Genomic DNA, 19,227 nt, shown 5'->3' with positions numbered 1-19,227 from the left:
AGGTGTTAAACAAAGTAGCATCAGATAGCACAAACCAGACTTTATCCTGGGTGTATACACACATACACACACTGAGCTCCATGGACTTTATATTGCACCTGCTTAGAAAAAAAACCTGCAGCATCCTCTGTTTCATTGTGTTTACCAAAGCACCTTCACTCTGAAATAACTCCATATTAAACATGTCACTATTCCATCACAACTACCAGATCATTTTCAGCTAGTCCACTGTAAACAACTAAACACAGTAGCTCATCACAGGTCTATGAGCGTCCAGACAAAAGGCTGACTGGGTCAGTGGTGGAGAGAAGAGTCTCCGGAGAAACTCACCATTTGTGTATTTGGTTCCATCTCCAAGCTGCCTTTTCTGAGCAGTCTTGAACTCCTTCAGGGAGAGATAGAGCACCTTCCTCACATCCCTCTCCTCTGACCAGGGGATCCCATCTATGTCATCCTAAAAACACAGGGCAACTGGTTAGCAATAGGATGTTACCATAACACAGCATAGTAGATGACTACACAGTAGCATAACACTTACATTAGCATAAGATCGAAAAGCATTACAAGTAGCACCAAATGCACCATGTTTCTCACAACATAACCATGACACACAGAAGACCGAAAGGTGATTCCTCACGAAACTAGAACAAAACCATGATATTCTGGGTCCTTCAGAAGAAGCATGACATATTTCCTATTTACAGTTGAAGTCAGAAGTTTACATACACTTAGGTTGGAGTCATTAAAACTCATTTTTCAACCACTCCACAAATGTCCCGTTAACAAACTATAGTTTTGGCAAGTCGGTTAGGACATCTGCTGTGTGCATGACAAAAGTAATTTTCCCAACTATAGATTATTTCACTGAATCACAATTCCAGTAGGTCAGAAGTATACATGCACTAAGTTGACTGTGCCTTTAAACTGCTTGGAAAAGGACAGAAAATGATGTCATGGCTTTAGAAGCTTCTGATAGGCTAAATGACATCATTTGAGTCAATTGGAGGTGTGCCTGTGGCTGTATTTCAAGGCCTACCTTTAAACTCAGTGCATCTTTGCTTGGGAAAATCAAAAGAAATCAGCCAAGACCATCAGAATTTTTTTTGTAGACCTCCACAAGTCTGGTTCATCCTTGGGAGTCATTTCTAAACGCCTGAAGGTACCATGTTTATCTGTACAACCAATGGTACGCAAGTATAAAAACCATGGGACCAGGCAGCCGTCATACCGCTCAGGAAGGAGACGCGTTCTGTCTCCTAGAGATGAACGTACTTTGGTGCGAAAAGTGCAAATCAATCCCAGAACATCAGCAAAGGACCTTGTGATGATGCTGGGGGAAACCGGTACAAAAGTATCTACATCCACAGTAAAACGAGTCCTATATCGACCTAACCTGAAAGGTCGCTCAGCAAGGAAGAAGCCACTGCTCCAAAACTGCCATAAAAAAAGCCAGACTAAGGTTTGCAACTGCACATGGGGACAAAGTTCGTATGTAAAGATCGTAGGTATGTAAACTTCGACTGTATATTTGTTCATATATACACTGAACAAAAATATAAACGCAAGATGTAAAGTGTTGGTCCCATGTTTCATGAGATGAAATAAAAGATCCCAGAAATGTTCCATATGCGCAACAAGTGTATTTCTCTAAAATGCACAAATTGTTTAAATACCTGTTAGTGAGCATTTCTCCTTTGCCAAGATAATCCATCCACCTGATATGCCACACCTATCAAGACGCTAATTAAACAGCATGATCATTACGCAGTGCTGGGGACAATAGAAGGCCACTCTAAAATGTGTAGTTTTGTCACAACACAATGCCACAGGTGTCTCAAGTTAAGGGAGCGTGCAATTGACATGCTGACTGCAGGAATGTCCAACAGAGCTGTTGCCAGATTTGAATGTTAATTTCTCTACCATAAGCCGCCTCCAACGTCATTTTAGAGAATTTGGCAGTTCATCCAACTGGCCTCACAACCGCAGGCCGCGTGTAACCACACCAGCGCAGGACAACCACATCCGGCTTCTTCACCTGCGAGATTGCGTGAGGTGGATGGGGTTGCGGAGGAGGTTCTGACTGGCTGAACCTGGCTCCCAAGTGGGTGGGCCTATGCCCTCCCAAGCCCATCAATGGCTGCGCCCCTGCACAGTCATGTGAAATCCATAGATGTGGGCTTCATGAATGTATTTCAATTGAATGATTTCCTTCTATGAACTTCCATTACAGGACACTAACTTTCCAACATGCTTCATTATTAAGGTCTCCAGTGTGTGAGTACAGAAATAACCTGCTTCCTACCCTTAGCAGATTTACTGTATACCACTTATAACCCTGCTTCCCCTCAAAGTACAGCGCTGCATCCCGCACACAGTGCAACTGTACTAGGCTAATGTTTGATGTGTAACACTAATGATGAGGATATTACATGAAAACGAGAGTTAACAAACACACTGGATCTCTACTGAAATAGCTGTAGGGTAATTCCGTGGTAAAGGAATTACTCTCAGATCTCTCACTTGAAAATGTACATCAAACAAAAACCATTGATTTGAAAGTTTAACAACCCATAGAGCTCAATGAATAAGTTCCACTTTTACCAAAACACACAGGAATAACTGTACAGAAAGTTTGGTAACAATAAAATTGAGGGAGATTTAACTGTAATTCTGTTACCAGACTTTGCATCTGCACAGTTTCCAGTAAAATTGAAATCAACATTTTTTTTTACTGTGTAAATTGTTCAAATTAGTCATTGTGCATAGAGTTGTGTTTTGGTTTGAAATCATTTGTTTTTGTTAGGCATACATTTTAAAGTTACTGTGGAGTTGCCCTGTAGTGATCATCAGTAGCGGCCTTCACTGAGATATTGCATGATAATCAAAGTGTTGGTGGAGGTTAGACTGTCTCCTCCTGATGAAATGGAGGGGTGACAGCCATGATACCCTGCCGACACACACACACACACACACACACACACACGTCTTTTGCTGATGCTGTGCACCACCACTCCTCATTACACTTAGCTTCGACTGACAAGCATGCAGGCCCCCACCCACCCACCCACCCACAGACGACACCTCAGAGCTGACCAAGAATTTGCATGAATTATTATTTTTTTTTAAATCCTCTTGGAGGCTGGCAGACTGCCAGAGTGATTTCCTCATCTCCCTACATGTAGTGACGCAACTTTGTAAAATGCAGAGTGCTGGACATCATTAGCCGAGAGCCCCGAAGAGACGCAACAAATGTTGCAAATGTATTTTTACACCAAAGTCAAATGTCAACGCAAAAAGAACTGCGAAAGGAGTCAAAAAGGTTCACAACGCTCTACGGAAACAACTCAGCACTGTTACATCTTTTAAAATGGGACTTTGTTCTGCGGATCGCTGGTCTTAACAGACATGCAGCCCTGCCCATCTGCTTAGTACGGGTTAAACCCCTCGGAATCATAACTAGGTCTCAGCTCCTCTCTAAACCCCCAGACCCACTGAGTCATACATCACAACATGTTCATCCGACCAAAAACGGTTTGGCAATCCAACATTACTATTGTGCCTTTGCTGTAAGTAAAGCCGGTTCTGTCAAATGGCACAACTGACAGTTTGACTGACGTGGGTAGGCAGAGAGACGAGCAGAGACGCATGAGTGGGTAGTTAGGCAGGCAGGCAGCAGGCCGTCGAGGGGGCTGACTGACTGACGGAGGGATGCTAGGCCTCTTCAGAGAGGGAGAGTCGGGCTGCTGGCAGAGCAGGGCCGGGGCTCAGATGAGAGCTGTGGCGCTGGCACCACCACAGAGACAACACGCAGCACTGAGCTGACACCCCCCGCCCGCTGACACCCTCCCCTCCCGCAGGGAACCCACAGCCTGCTAATGAGCGCTGGGGCCTCTGTGTCTACTGGAGCAGCCCGGCTGGCACACAGCACGCTCTGCAACACACACACACGTTTTAGGGGCCCCAAAGGGACTCAGAACACACTGCCTTTCATACCACAGTGCTCCACCTTGGCAAACACAGCGAACAGAAAGACACACGGAGGCTCCTCTAAACGACATCAAGAGCTTCTACTCCTTTAACATTCCCACTGAGACGAGCCAGGATGGGAAAGGTGGGTAGTCCCATACAGAGACTAAAGGTGGGTAGTCCCAGACAGACGTCTGTCACAGCAGACGGAGCCACTCTACATCAGACGACACGCTGGCTCCCTCATCGCACTGTAAACACGCGCCAGTAGAGACTGTTAATAGACGCCAAAAAGAAACTCCATATCAACTTGTGAACCCTTTAGCGTCTGGAACATCCCCAATAAGGCTTCAGGAAGAAACGTAGTCTACACCTGACTGTTCGGAGGCTGCGGTTTACACTAGAAGCACTGCGGTATGGTTATTTCTACAGGGTTAGTACCAGGGTCTAAAGCAGGGACATTTGCAGCCGTCTTAAAGGGGAAACTTCACATTCATCATTTCCAGCACCACTCCAACATGTGAAAATGATGTGTTTCCAATGTCACCATCGGTGTGCATTGTGTGATTTTGACCAATTGCTTGTCGTCATTGAAAAACACTTCCCTACCATTTTTACTACAAAAACACACCATTTTCACATACAGGGGCTTCAGAAAGTATTCATACCCCTTGACTTCTACCACATTTGATTGTGTTAGACTGAATTCAAAATGTATTAAATACATTTTCTCAATCATACAACACCACATGAAAGTGAAACCATGTTTTTAGAAATGTCTGCCAATTTAAACATTTAGTTTACAAAATAATTCACACCCAAGTTAATCATCTGTAGGAGCACCTTTGGCAGCAATTAATTACACTGAGTCTGAGTAAGTCTAAAAGCTTTCCACACCTGGATTGTACTTAATGTTTTAAGCTCTGTCAAATTAGTTGTGGATCATTGCTAGACAACCATTGTCAGGTCTTGCCATAGATTTTCAAGGAGATTTAAATCAAAACTGTAACTCAGCCACTCAGGAATATTCCATATTTTCGTTAAGCAACTCCAACGTAGAGTTGGCCTCGAGTTATGTTATTGTCCTTCTGAAAGGTAAATTCATCACCAATGTGTGGTGGAAAGCAGACTGAACCAGGTTGCCCTCTAGGATTTAACAGTGCTTAGCTACATTCTGTTTATTTTTTTATCCAGAAAAACTTTTTTTGCAGTGTTATTTTAGTGCCTCGTTGCAAACAGGATGCATGTTTTGGGAATATTTTTATTTATTTATTTCAAAATAAAAAATACAGGCTTCCTTATTTTCCCCCCATATGCTGTCAATTAGGTTGGTATTGTGAAGCAACTACAATATTCTTGATTCATCCTCAGTTCTCTCCTATCACAGCCTTTGAACTAACTGTTTTAAAAGTCACCATTTCCTCTCCGGAAACTGAGTTAGGAAGGACACCTGTATCTTTGTAGCGACTGGGTGCATTGATACACCATCCAAAATGTAAGTAATAACTTCACCTTGCTCAAAGGGATATTGACAGTCTGCCCATCTACCACGGTGTTTCCTCCGACACGTTGGTGCGGCTTCCGGGTTGGATGCGCGCTGTGTTAAGCAGTGTGGCTTGGTTGGGTTGTTTCGGAGGACACATGGCTCTCGACCTTCGTCTCTCCCGAGCCCGTACGGGAGTTGTAGCAATGAGACAAGATCGGAGTTACTAAACAATTGGATACCACAAAAAAGTTTTTTAGTTTTAAACCTACTTGGTCTTTGTGGTGGAAATTCAGTGCTCGAATGAGGGACATTACAGAGAATTGTATGTGTGGGGTACAGAGATGAGGTAGTCATTCAAAACTCATATCAAACACTATTATTGCACACAGAGTTAGTCCGTGCAACTTATGTGACTGTTAAACATATTTAGGCTTTGCCATAAAACAAAGGGGTTGAATTCTTCAACTCGACAAACTAATACATTAAAAACTGAAACGTCTTAACATTTCCGGAAGACATAAATCCACTTTGACATTATGGGGTAGAGTGCATAGGCCAGTGACCCCAACAAAATCTAAAGTGGAATTCATGTTTAATTCAGGCCGTAACACAAGACGTGGAAGAAGTAGTAGTGTAATACTTTCTGAAGGTGCATTGTTGACGACGTCGGGATGGCGCTGGAGATGGATAAGAACCTTTTTGAAATGTCCCTTTAAGAGCAACGTGCGTAGTAACGGGGTGGAGGTTCCTGTGGATCTCATCGAGCGGCTGGTGGGATGTCTCGTGTTATCACGCCACTGCGTTGTAAACCCCCAACACGCCCCCTCTAAAGCCATCTGATCCATTAAGACCTGGACTAATAGAATAACCTGCACAGCGACAACAGTTTCATCTGTCAGCTAACATTGCATGATGGATGGGATAAAGCTTGAATCTAGTTGTGGAAATAAAGATCAAGAGCTTGGGATTAAGGTTTTTACCTGCAAAAAGATGATTGAGATAATTGGCTTTAAAAGTTGTTGTTTTTTTTTTTTAAATCTAGTCTTCTCTTGAATTGGGGTATTTAGTGTACTATATAGGTAGAGGACATTGAACAGAACAAGCCTATGTCAATAACTCAATTTTGACAAAAATGCAGATAGAAAGAACAATAGTCCCAATCTCTTGAGATGTCTGTAGTACTGATGTGAGACGCATGACAAAAGAGAAATGGTCTTGTGAGGAGAACAATAATAGAAACAAGGTCATTGCAATGAGGAATAAAACATGACTTGTTCTTCTAACCTACTGTGTACTGTAAGAGGATTGGCTGAGCTGTTTGGTGCTGAGAGAAAGAGGAATTAAGTCTATCTAACCAAGCAGGAAGTTCACACACACCCTAATTTCACAGTGAAGAAGAAAAAAAAGAAGAAAGAACACACACACACACACACACACACACGAGGGGTTGTCCCACTTTCAAAACAAAAGGAACACGCGTGTGTTGGTTCACATAGCAGACTAATAATAGCCTGCTGATGATGGTCTGGATCTCATCAACCAGAGAATGTGGGCCAGGAGCCAACTGAGATCAGGCTGAAATGTGTTAGTACTGTACCCCCCCCTCCCCCCCCCCTCCCTCTAGGCTCCACACGTGTCCCAGATGCAGAACTCAGTCAGTGCTGGTGTATCTGTAACAGGAGGGATTTTCACACAGACTTACGCAGCACAATAAATGTCACAGCCCCCCCCCCACGTAGCTTACATATACAAGTGACAAGCTGCAAATTAATTGGAGAGGTTCCAAGGCCAACAGGATTTCACCAAGTCACCTGTCACAAAGGAGTGTTCTGGAACACAGCATAAGTCCATTCTAGAGTGCAGGGCTGAGCAGACCAGGACAAGGGCAGAGAGAGAACCTAGGAACTTAATGTCGTCACCTCATTACGCCTGTACCTCAGCGCTCTTGAACACCATCATGCTGGGATTGACCACATTCCTGTTCCCAGTCGCAGACCCACAGCCCTTCCATCTGCACCAACAGCATTATGAAACATTATCCCGTTTCGGGGACTTTGGAAATGTTAGGGGCTGCCGACGCCAGGGGGGGGGGGGTGTAGCCTCGCGTCTCCTCGCTGTGTCCCTGTGTGTGTCCTGCCCTCCCCTGTACCCAGCGGCCGACAGTAAACACCCTGAGAGAGAACACTGTTGATCTGAGACACACTGCCAGACTCCATAGAACGCATTTAACCGAAGGAGGGATGTAGAAAGTGGTTTCTCTTCCTCTTCATTCTCTCATGCCACACTCACTCGTGCCAGAGCTAAAGCCAGCTGAGCATGTCTAAGTGACAGACTGCCACTGCCATTCAGCCCTGTCGAGCACAAAATGCTATCAGACTCAAACTGGAGCAGAAAGATCATGTATGATTTAAAGGAGCAGGGAAAGGGGGGCAGTGATTATTTTGACAGACAAATGCCAGAGTGAATTCCATAGGAGCTACAGGGAGGTTCCAGGGCCCAAGTTTGACCAATAAAGAGGCTTTATCAACCAGGCTGACCACCCTTGATCAGTGGTGACTGGTCAGTCCAGTCTTCAAACGACTGAAGGGCAAACAGAGTCCACCTGGTCAGAATAACAGCATGCGTGTGCGCACACTGGAACCTCAGTGGATGCCGGCAGATTCAGGGAGTGACCCGGGGGAAAGGGGGGGGGGGGGGGGTGGCACTAGGCTCTGATTGAGGTGAAATGGTCAATCCCACTGGCAGAGATAGTGTTTTCATCCTAATACAGCCCAGCTAGACAGACCTGGTCTCACTACCCACCTTTCCAAATCAAAACATTGTCTGTCTATCAAGAATTGGCAGTTAACAATACATTAACAGGAACACATGTTGGTCAGTTGACATGAACAAAGTGTGGACAGTAGCGGGATGGGACAGGGTTTAGTGTGGACCGAGAGGCCGGATAGGACAATGACCACCAATTCCCCCCACCACCACCATCCCTCTCTCCCCCATCCATAACTCTGGACTCATATACATAATTAACAGCAGTGTCTCTTGTTGCCTAGTCACTTTATCCCTACATATCTACCTCAACTACCTCGTACCCCTGCACAAACTTGGTACTGGCACCCTGAGTACACAGCCACGTTCCCATTCCTCATTGTGTATTTATTCCTGGTTATGATTTTTCTATTATCTCCATTGCTGGGAATTGTTTAACTGTTCGTCTACACCTGTTCGTCTACACCTGTTGTTTACGATGCATGTGACGAACAAACCGTAATTGGTCATAGGACTAATGCACACTGCATCTCGGGCCCCCCCCCCCCCCCCCTTTGAGAGCCCATTGGATGTGTGAACGGTGAATGTCTCATCTGGTTTACAGAACACACACACACACACACACACAGCAAAAGGCCTTATTCAAAGCCTGCAGTGCTACACACACACCCCCTCTCTGCCCCATATTTTCAATAATCTAAGAGGATTAAAAGGATGTTTCTGCATTTAGAAAAGGGATGTATTGTGGGTAAAAAAGAAGCAGCATTGTACCTCAGACATGAAACAATCCTTGATCACCAAATCAATAGGATGTTTCATTACAGAGTAGCTTATGCAGAGCCAAACCCTAAAAGATCAGGCTGAGCTTCCTGGGGAGAGCACGGTGTGTGTGTGTGTGTGTGTGTGTGCCTCTCCACGGCCATCGTCACCGGGTCTCTCTCCCAGTCACCACAACCCTTACCATCTGGAAAGTCGACTCATCACACACACACGTCGGCATCGTGCTAAAGCTGGAAATCAGCAGCGCACAGTGAAAGCTAGCCTGCCAACCAACCAGTCCCCACACCTGCGTTGGTCTGTTGCGAAGCAGGCCACATCGGTTCAGGGAAACATGTCAATTCAGCAGCATGTCACTACTGTTATCCACTCAGTCGGGGGGGGGGGGGCACCACAGAATATTATCTCTCACATCCTTCAACTCAGAAGATTATTTTATTACAACAAGAGCAGACAGCTGTAGGTACACACAGAGAAATTGAATACAAATGAGAGAGGGAGAGAGGAGGCGGCAAACTGTAGGTCAGGAGAGAGAACTGTCACTGAGCAGGAGAAAGAGCTTTTGGAGGCCATTTAAAGACTCCCACTTCCTGCTCCACTCCGCTTCAGTGCCAGTCTGACTAAACCTGGGAGAGAGCCAGACAATGAGTATATGCACAGTAATAATTCAATAAACTGATTATGACAGTAGGCAGATTATGCAATAGTCATGTAAACACCTTACACTGCTCATCTTAAAAATCGGCGACAGGTCAAAATCGAAGTAAGCATACGCCGATTAAAAACACCTGGTTTTCTGAGCAATCTTTCTAATTATTAAGACATAATAATACATTTAAAAATATATATATATATGTATAAAAAGATCAAAATGTTCAGGTGGTGTATTTGATCGGTTCTTGTGCTAGTAGCACCAGCCGAGCGAGCCTCCCTCTTCAGCGCGAGTGAAGGGAGTTCGGAACAACGCAGTGTATGAGTCTTCGAAGTACAAACCTTAAACGTCCGGACTCAGAATCAGATAAGCTTCCCAATTCAGACGTTGTGGTAGAACGTTCATTGTGATTGCCAATTTTCTGCATTTATTAGAGTTAATGCAGCCAATTAATCGGATTATCCACAATAAAAAATAAAATCACATTATTATGTGCATGTAACCATAATCAATGATGCTGAAGCTCTTTCTGTCTCCTGAGGTGAATGAATCTTCCTGTTTTCTTATTGAAATGAATGAGCACTGAACGCTGAGGCTCCACCCACGTCCACCTGCCTGTCCCGGGATTATTATTCAGCCCTGTCCCCTAGCGCAACAAGGTCCCACCTTGTTTACACCATGTGACTCACTAAGACTGGCTTCCACTGCACCACATGTTATGTTGAGTACACGTAGTCCGTTTAAATGACTCCAATGGTAGTGTATGAACACTGAGGAGGAAAGGGGCATGGTAGGAACAGAAGAGAAAAGGAGAGTGAGAAGAGAGAGGAGAGAGCGAGTGGGGTGAACAATTGAACAATGCAGGACCTGTGTGTCAGCCCTGGGAGCTTTCGCACCTCCTCTCACAGCTGGTAGAAATACTTTCCAAGCTGTTGGCGGCAGCAGTAGGGCTGGAGCCTGGACGTGTTGCAGCGAGCGGCGAGTAGTCGAGTGTAGCGGGGGTGTCAGGACCCAGGGCAGCACGCGGTGCAGTGGGGGGGAATAGTAAATGATGCAGTGTTCTGGGATGCCCTCCTCAACCCTGCCACCCACTGGCCCTGTGGTACACTACTGGGCCTGAGCACTGATCGAGTGCATGTGTTGGAGGATGAACAGCTGTTTTCAAATGACTGTGTTTAGGGTTTAAATAGAGTTTAAGCAGAGAGAGAGTCGGTGGTGAGGGTCAGGTTGAGTCAGACGTCGGGAAATCTAATTAGAGTCCATTTTTTATTAGATAAAAATGCTGCCCCACCATAGAAACCGCAGTGCATGTTGTAGCGTGTGTGTGAGGTCAAGCCGGTTTCCCTTGAGCCCTACTACCAAGCACCACTCAGCTCTTTCTTCATAATATCCATCATATCAACACATTCAGGCTCCCATCTGCAGTGTTTTACAGCACATGGGCCTGGTGTCTTTGATAAACCTTGGCAGGGAGTTGATAGTTCAGAGGCCATTATTATTTTATTACTACCAGCCAGTGTGTGATGCAGGGTAGGGGTAGACGGTAGGGGTCCTGGTAGACTGCGTCACCTGATTCTCTTTGGTTAACCTGTCTGAGTTTCAACCTACACACCTCACCCCAGACATTTTGGTGATGTAATTCAATTCTCACCCGCTCCTGCCTTGAACTCACTTACTCACTCTGCATCCTGTGTCCTCCTCCCCCAGTTCACAGAGGCTCAGTGAGCCAGCCAGATCCCGGAGTTCCTCAGCCCTGTAAAACCACAGATGTGTGCTGCATCCGCCTCACACACAATCTCTCAGCAAAGGCCTCCATTCTCCTCTAGCTCCATATGGACTTGCATTAATTGCGAGCGACAGGGGTCAGATGGAGCGTATGTCGACCCTGACACACTTCACTTCCTAGAGCGATTCTGCTGCAGAACAGAAACCACGTTGGCCATGGAGACTGACTGCTGAGGGACCGACCAACAAAATGGCTACTCTTTCCCAAACTAACAGAGAGCCTGTGTACTGTGAGCTTTTTTTCCCCATTTTGAGGCTTCAGAACAACAGTGTATTCAGGCTAACAGCATGACTGAAATAAGCCAATACAGCATGGTCCAGTCAGCCAGCACTAGTCTGTCAAAACAGTCAGCCAGTCAGCACCAGCTTGTCAAAAGCAGATTCACAGTAGAGTGATGACCATCTCAGGTTACCACAAGGATAGCAGTAGTATGGCTATAACCAGTAGCTTTTCTAAGCTGATCAAAAGCATACCATTACGGTTAGAAGAATGAACACAGCCTTCTCCCGTCCTCTCAGCTTTACAGAGAAGTCAAAAGAAACAGATCTGGCAGCAACCACTAGGACCTCACACTTTGCTTTGCTTTATTCCCCCACATGGCTGAGAGAAAAGTTCACACACACACACACACACACACACACACACACACACACACGTGAGGGGTATACAGACACAAACAGCCACTGTGGGCCTTTAATTATCATTGCAGTCCACTGTGTTCTGTTGATTCAACCTGACACACTGACCCAATTTAAAACAGAAAGGGAAATTAAATCTACACTTCCCTGTTCTCCAGCATCCATTAACTTGTCAATGTTAGTGGCCGTTTACAAGACAGTACAAAACTAATGCCTAGCGCTGGCGGGCAGACGGAAATTACACCGCATTGCGAAGGCAACAAAATGAAATAAATGATTTAGTGAAATGTTTAATAACATAAATCACACGTAACAGCAGCCAGCCAGGCTTAAATGCGGAGCGGGCTGGGCTTCTGGAGGTTAGAACACACTGGAGCCTTCAGGAGGAACTGTCTGGACAGAGGGGGACACTTCCAAATGTCTACAGCAATTACGAAGCTCTGTGGGAGCAGGAGAGCCAGAACACATCTGTGGGAGCAGGAGAGCCAGAACACATCTGTGGGGGAAGACAGGAGGGAGGGATAACCGAACAGAGACAGGATCATGTCCAGGGGGCTGCACCAGATGGGTCAAGGGTTAGAGGTCAGGGGTCAGGCAGGCAGCCGGCCTCTGGGGTTAGAGGTGACTCGCAGCAGACACCTCTAAGTTGCTCTACTCAAAGAGCCTGTCAATCAATATTGATTATTTACCATCCCGAGTCTCCCCCACCCTAACCCTCATAGCCCCAGGGTCTCTGCTAGATAGAAGCCCCTTTACATGACAAAGTGGTACTGGAGAGAAAGGCAGAGGGAAGGGAAAGAGGACAAAAAAAATATATGAAAGAAACTCTTCAATACCAGGGTGGCTGAAATCCCCATTGCACCAGGTCCATCGTCAGTACCCTGCTTTTAAACCGAAGGATCAGAGGGACAGGGTGCTCATCGCCTACAACATCAATCTGTGCTAGTAAAGATTCCGTTGGAGTTTAGATTCCCAGAGGGAGAACGCCCTCATCAAACCATCTGTCAGGTGAAACCGATCCCACAACCAGCTGAATCGGTCCTGACAAAGGAGGAAAGGAGAGGGGGGAGGGGGACAGGTATTGTGTCTCATATTCTGGGTCTTTTCATCCCTGGTTGTCTTTTCCCACCAGGGTGAAACTAGAGAAGGTGTTAAATGTTCCCCTGCCAGTGTCTGACCTGGATATCAACAGACAGAGGACAGGGTGCTAGCTCCATCAATAGACAATTCTCTGTTTAGGGATCAAAAGGGAATTCAATTCATCCAAACTGGTCAACTAGAAGACAAGAGCCAGTCGATACATATAGGCTTGGTCTAGGAGGAATTAAACCTGGCTTTCATGATAAAATAGACCAAACATATGACATTGATTTTTACCTCTGCAGAAAAGAAAGTTTGGTTTCAGTGGCAATTTTTACTTCCTGAAAGAACTGCCATTCTGACAGACCTTCCCTTAGGTCCATGATGACAGAGCTTCCCAACAACCCAATCAGAGCCCTCCTCGGGGAGTAGTAGTAACCAATCCCACCTAACACCTTCAGACATGTCAGTCCCCCCCCCCATCAATCACTGACAGCATCTAAATAAACAAATCATACCTCCCATCAATCACTGTCTATTTAAAGACACCCACAGTCAGGCAGTTTGAAATCGCTGCCAGGTTGCGTACATGGGACGTGTGCCTGTGTGTCGGAGTGTGTGTGAAATGATATATTTTAACGAGAGAATCTAGCTCAAGGAAGTCCATGGGATTTGCAGAGGAACACCCTAGATTGGAATATGATTTACAATGCTAATACACTGGATCCACTGCATGACAGACATCATGTGGTTTTACGACCTGGAATGAGGAGGCTGGTTTTTGTGGCTGGGACAGTCGGTCCCTTCCAGCTCTGTTTAATGACCACGGCATGTGTGGCACTAGGAGCAGACAGACCGTCAGCTCTGACAGTCACTGGGACATAGTGTTATCACATTAGCAGCAGGACTGGATCCTAAGAAACTCATTTCTGATGTCTGGATATTGGGAGCAAACACCAGTTTGGTCATGCCACAGTTAGAGGTCAAACCAGGTCACATAATTATTACCCGCTGATCCGGATAAGCATCTGTAGTCCTACTAGGAACCTTACCGGCCACACCGGTGCCGTTACCGGACAGGTACCCAACACCTCACTGTGCACGTCATGACATGTCTGTGACTCGGTACTGCCCAGCCTGATCCTACGCGTATGACACTCATCCCAACCGGCTACATTTCTATCGTGTTCATCCCCAAGGACAGTGATAGTGATAGCCTTTCGGGTGAGAGGAGCAGCACGGCCTCTCACTTACCCTGATGGAGTCATAACTTTATGTTTGTGGGTTTTTTTTTACAACCTCGTAGGAATCCACTGCGCCAGTCACCAGGAATCACAGAGAAATACACAAGAGATATGAGGTGGCTTCACATTCCCCTGAACTCTATCCCCACACACACACACACACACAAATATGGCAGTGAATACAATTCAGCCAGACAGAAGCGTCAGGCAGACCTGAGGATGTAGCCCTCACAGGCCTACTCACTGTAGGAGGAGAGGGTCTACCGTTAACTGACTACAAAAAGTCAGACAGTGCCGATTTGTCTTCTGTAAGACGCTAATAAGGAGAGTATTGGCTCAGGACATTAGTCTTTTCCCGTCTGTCTACAGAGACCCATAGGAGGAAAGACCAGCGGATTGGGTTGTTAGATTAAACCCTACTAGGCATTTAAACCAGTCCTGGCGTTTTAATGTATGTCCGTGACTCGTATACATGTTATGTGATTTATAGGGCATCATAAAATGTGTCGTTTAGATTTAACCAATTTTTCTGTTAGCGAACCTCACAATAACTCCCCTGTATATTAGCTCACCGAGGTCCTTTTGGACTTTTTCCCTCGAAAAAACAGGGAGCAGAAGAAAAACATGCTCTAAAGATGTCAGCAATATGGAATGGAATCAAGTCCCGGGTTCAATTTCCTAGTGAATGGCAGTGGGGTTTTGCGCTGGGAAATGGTCACGTTCCATTAGTGGGAGGTTTGAAGCTGAAGGCCCCTGTTGCTGCTGGAAAAGAACAGTTTATTAGGGGGGAAAAAATGGATCCGAAAAAAAGGCTTTCCCCCCCCCATCGCAGCCAAAACAGTACGGGACTAGAATGTCTAATGACACAACTGGTGCCAGGGCATGAAAATGTTCAGACTTGACAAATAAAATGAGGTCTAATATATATCACAAAAGTGATCTCAAAAGGAGCCGCTACTGTTAAAATGTAGGTATGGAACACTCAATAGCATATCAATAAAGTATACTAGATGTTCATGGTTACAGTCCAACCATTTAGCAAAGTAAAGCGGAATCTGATAGCAGCCTAATTAACATTGTAGTGACACAATAGCATTGATGCTGGCTAGTTCAGACCCAAGCCAGGCTCATTTTAAATAACAAGTGTTTACTCAATTACTCTCCCAGCTACACATAGAACCATTAAATCAAGCTTCCAGAGAGCAGCCATATTTCTCCAAGCTGCCTGCCTTACACAGGGGACTAAGCAGAGCGTCCCGGCCTCTTTCTTCCCCCCCCCATAATGCCCCTTGGGCATGGGGGAGATGCTGGACTCCCAGAATTCCTGTCCACAATTAAGCGAGCCAATAATGTGGCTGGCGCCTTGAGGACAGGGCACTAGGCTACCCCGGCCCAGTTTAGAGGTTTGGGGAGGGAGGGCTTCTGCTGATGCTGCGAGGAGCCGAGGCGGGTGATGGAGGGGCGTAGCGAGGAGGGAATGTAGAATAACAGCTATCCATTCAGTGTCTGAAGGAGACAGGCTCTAAAGATTTTTACAAAGAGAAAGAAAACGACAGAAACACATCTAATACTCAGAGAAAACAGTGTGTTGGGTACAGTAGGAGAGGATGGTCTTAATGTTTTGCAAATATTTAGCACAATGAGCTGGTTTCTTTAAATGACAAAGTGACTCAGGCAGGGCAGGGCTCAACGCACCATACCAGTGCTCCGGTCTCCGTTTCAGCTCATTTAGGCCAAGAGACTTTTCATAGAAAAATCACAACACTACACCCCTACACACACACACACACACAAGAGAAGAATCAATGCATGGAAAATGGACAGAGAGCGAGCGCAAGAGGGGAAGAAAGAGAGCACGCAAGAGAGGCGCCATGTGAGAGCATTCTCAGACTCCGAGTGCAGGGAGAGGGGGATGAGAGATGAGGGAGAGTGCAGGCAGAGGGGGATGAGAGACGTGAGGGAGAGTGCAGGGAGAGGGGGATGAGAGACGTGAGGGAGAGGGGGATGAGAGACGTGAGGGAGAGTGCAGGCAGAGGGGGATGAGAGACGTGAGGGAGAGGGGGATGAGAGACGTGAGGGAGAGTGCAGGGAGAGGGGGATGAGAGACGTGAGGGAGAGGGGGATGAGAGACGTGAGGGAGAGTGCAGGGAGAGGGGGATGAGAGACGTGAGGGAGAGTGCAGCAAGTACATTTCACTGGGTGAAGTCATCTTTTTCCTATGGGTGTCATTCGAGCCATATCTCAGGCAATTATGCAGCCTTTAATGCCATTTTATCCCCTAAGCCAACGCACATCTAGATAATACTGTCTACATATACCCAGTCTGGGTGAGAGGGGTCTTCCTGAAATAAAACACACTTATCCCCTTAATCTGAAAATATTCAGAGCTCAATTTACACATGACATTCACGTCTGTAGATAGATATTTTAGGACGTGTGAACCAGGCAGTTAAAGCCAGGCAGTCCCAGACACAGCCTTCACCAGGAGGTATAGATTTATCCAGGCAGCATGTTAACCAGGCAGTTAAAGCCATCTGCATCTGCATCTGCATTCCTTGCTGTTTGGGGTTTTAGGCTGGTTTCTGTACAGCACTTAGACATTGGCTGATGTAAAAAAGAGCTTTATAAATACATTTGATTGAATGAGTCCCAGAAAGAGCCTTAGCCAGGCAGACCATTAACCGGCAGGCATAGATTTATCCAGGCAGCATGCTCAGCAGGTAGAGAGGCCAGACGGAGTGATAACCAGGCAGCATGCTCAGCAGGTAGAGAGGCCAGACAGAGTGATAACCAGGCAGCATGCTCAGCAGGTAGAGAGGCCAGACGGAGTGATAACCAGGCAGCATGCTCAGCAGGTAGAGAGGCCAGACAGAGTGATAACCAGGCAGCATGCTCAGCAGGTAGAGAGGCCAGACAGAGTGATAACCAGGCAGCATGCTCAGCAGGTAGAGAGGCCAGACGGAGTGATAACCAGGCAGCATGCTCAGCAGGTAGAGAGGCCAGACGGAGTGATAACCAGGCAGCATGCTCAGCAGGTAGAGAGGCCCGACGGAGTGATAACCAGGCAGCATGCTCAGCGGGTTGAGAGGCCAGACGGAGTGATAACCAGGCAGCATGCACAGCAGGTAGAGAGGCCCGACGGAGTGATAACCAAGCAGCAGACAGATACAGCTTTAACCAGACATCCTTCAGGCAGAGCCTCAACTAGGCTGAGCGTTAAGCGGCAGGTAAAGTGGGCGTTCCGCTTCATTAAGTCTCTGGTGAGTCTCTGAGCCGGAGCAGATTCACCCAATTTAGGCAGGAAATGACAGGATGTCAACTAGCTGTGGAGAGAGGGAGGGAAGAGGTGGGAGAAGAGGGGGGATGCTGCCAGAGAGTGAGACTGGTGATGGCCGTCAGAAAGCCTCAAGCAGCAGCAGCGAAAACTGAATTACCTTGCTCTGCCAGGACAGGACACAGTCTAATTACATTACTACTGGGGAGGGGGGGGGGGGGTTACGCACTACTGTTAGACACAGCCATATTAGAAATCAAGGCTGCTTCTTAGAGGATAAAGATCAGCTGGTTCAGCAGGGAGATGGGGGGGACAAGGTGGAGCAGGGTAGTGTGAGTTGCCTTATCAGGACGAGGCCACAGGAGAGCAGGGTCCAGGGGGGGGTCGATAGTGCATTAAGGAGAGAGAGGAGGAGAGGAGACACGGGGCTGAAGAGTCGGCCAGGAGGTCTGCAGCGTCTGCAAGGGCCTCTGCACTAATCAAAAGAGGCTTAAAATAGCAACAGCGGGAGGAGAGGCGGCGGCCAGGCTAACAGCCTCGGTCTGTGATCATGTCCCTAAAACTTACAGCAGAGGCAGGACTCTATATATAGCAGCAACACACTGGACAGACAGGAATGGCAATATAACATAGTAATGATTAGTCTGAAATCCCAAAAGGCCTGTAATATCATGAAACAATACAGACATCGCATTTGTATTCCAGGTGTGAAAAATATAGGATTGAGAATGGAATGGTGTTTGGAGTCAAATCAAAAGGGGACCGGATCAGACCTGCAGATTCCCTAAAGCCCAGGGGGTGATATTGATTATTCCACACAGTCATCCATGAGCCCAGGGAAAATCCCCAAAACAGTCCTGGCCGCAGACCCACAGCCCTGGCCCTGGCCCGCTGTCCCACAGCCCTGGCCCTGGCCCGCTGTCCCACAGCCCTGGCCCTGGCCCGCTGTCCCACAGCCCTGGCCCCCTGGCCCGCTGCCCCACAGCCCTGGCCCGCTGCCCCACAGCCCTGGCCCGCTGCCCCACAGCCCTGGCCCGCTGCCCCACAGCCCTGGCCCGCTGCCCCACAGCCCTGGCCCGCAGACCCACAGCCCTGGCCCGCAGACCCACAGCCCTGGCCCGCAGACCCACAGCCCTGCCCGCAGACCCACAGCCCTGCCCGCAGACCCACAGCCCTGCCCGCAGACCCACAGCCCTGCCCGCAGACCCACAGCCCTGCCCGCAGACCCACAGCCCTGGCCGCAGACCCACAGCCCTGGCCACTGCCCGCAGACCCACAGCCCTGGCCGCAGACCCACAGCTCTGGCCGCAGACCCACAGCCCTGGCCACTGCCCGCAGACCCACAGCCCTGGCCACTACCCGCAGACCCACAGCCCTGGCCACTACCCGCAGACCCACAGCCCTGTCCGCAGATCCACAGCCCTGGCCACTACCCGCAGCCCTGGCCGCAGACCTGGCTGAGAAGCAGGCACTTAGGAAGGCAGTGTGCCAGAAAGACATCCATACAGCTACTCATATTTGGGCAGAAATAAAGAAGCAGATGTTTGGTCTAAACCCC

The 19,227-nt window shown here is 47.4% G+C and overlaps 1 protein-coding gene across 1 annotated transcript in view; it reads right to left on the bottom strand.

Moving 5' to 3' along the window:
- LOC135549845 (protein Jumonji-like) overlaps positions 1 to 19,227 on the bottom strand; it is a 93,187-nt gene that overhangs the window by 53,115 nt on the left and 20,845 nt on the right. The window contains 1 exon segment of the mRNA XM_064980184.1: positions 331 to 454. Coding sequence (XP_064836256.1) covers positions 331 to 454 — 124 coding nt within the window.

The sequence above is a fragment of the Oncorhynchus masou genome, chromosome 12 (genome assembly GCF_036934945.1).
Source record: "Oncorhynchus masou masou isolate Uvic2021 chromosome 12, UVic_Omas_1.1, whole genome shotgun sequence".
Classification (NCBI taxonomy): Eukaryota; Metazoa; Chordata; class Actinopteri; order Salmoniformes; family Salmonidae; genus Oncorhynchus; species Oncorhynchus masou.
Note: the sequence above shows the minus strand (reverse complement) of the source record. Positions and strands in the feature narration are given on the sequence as shown.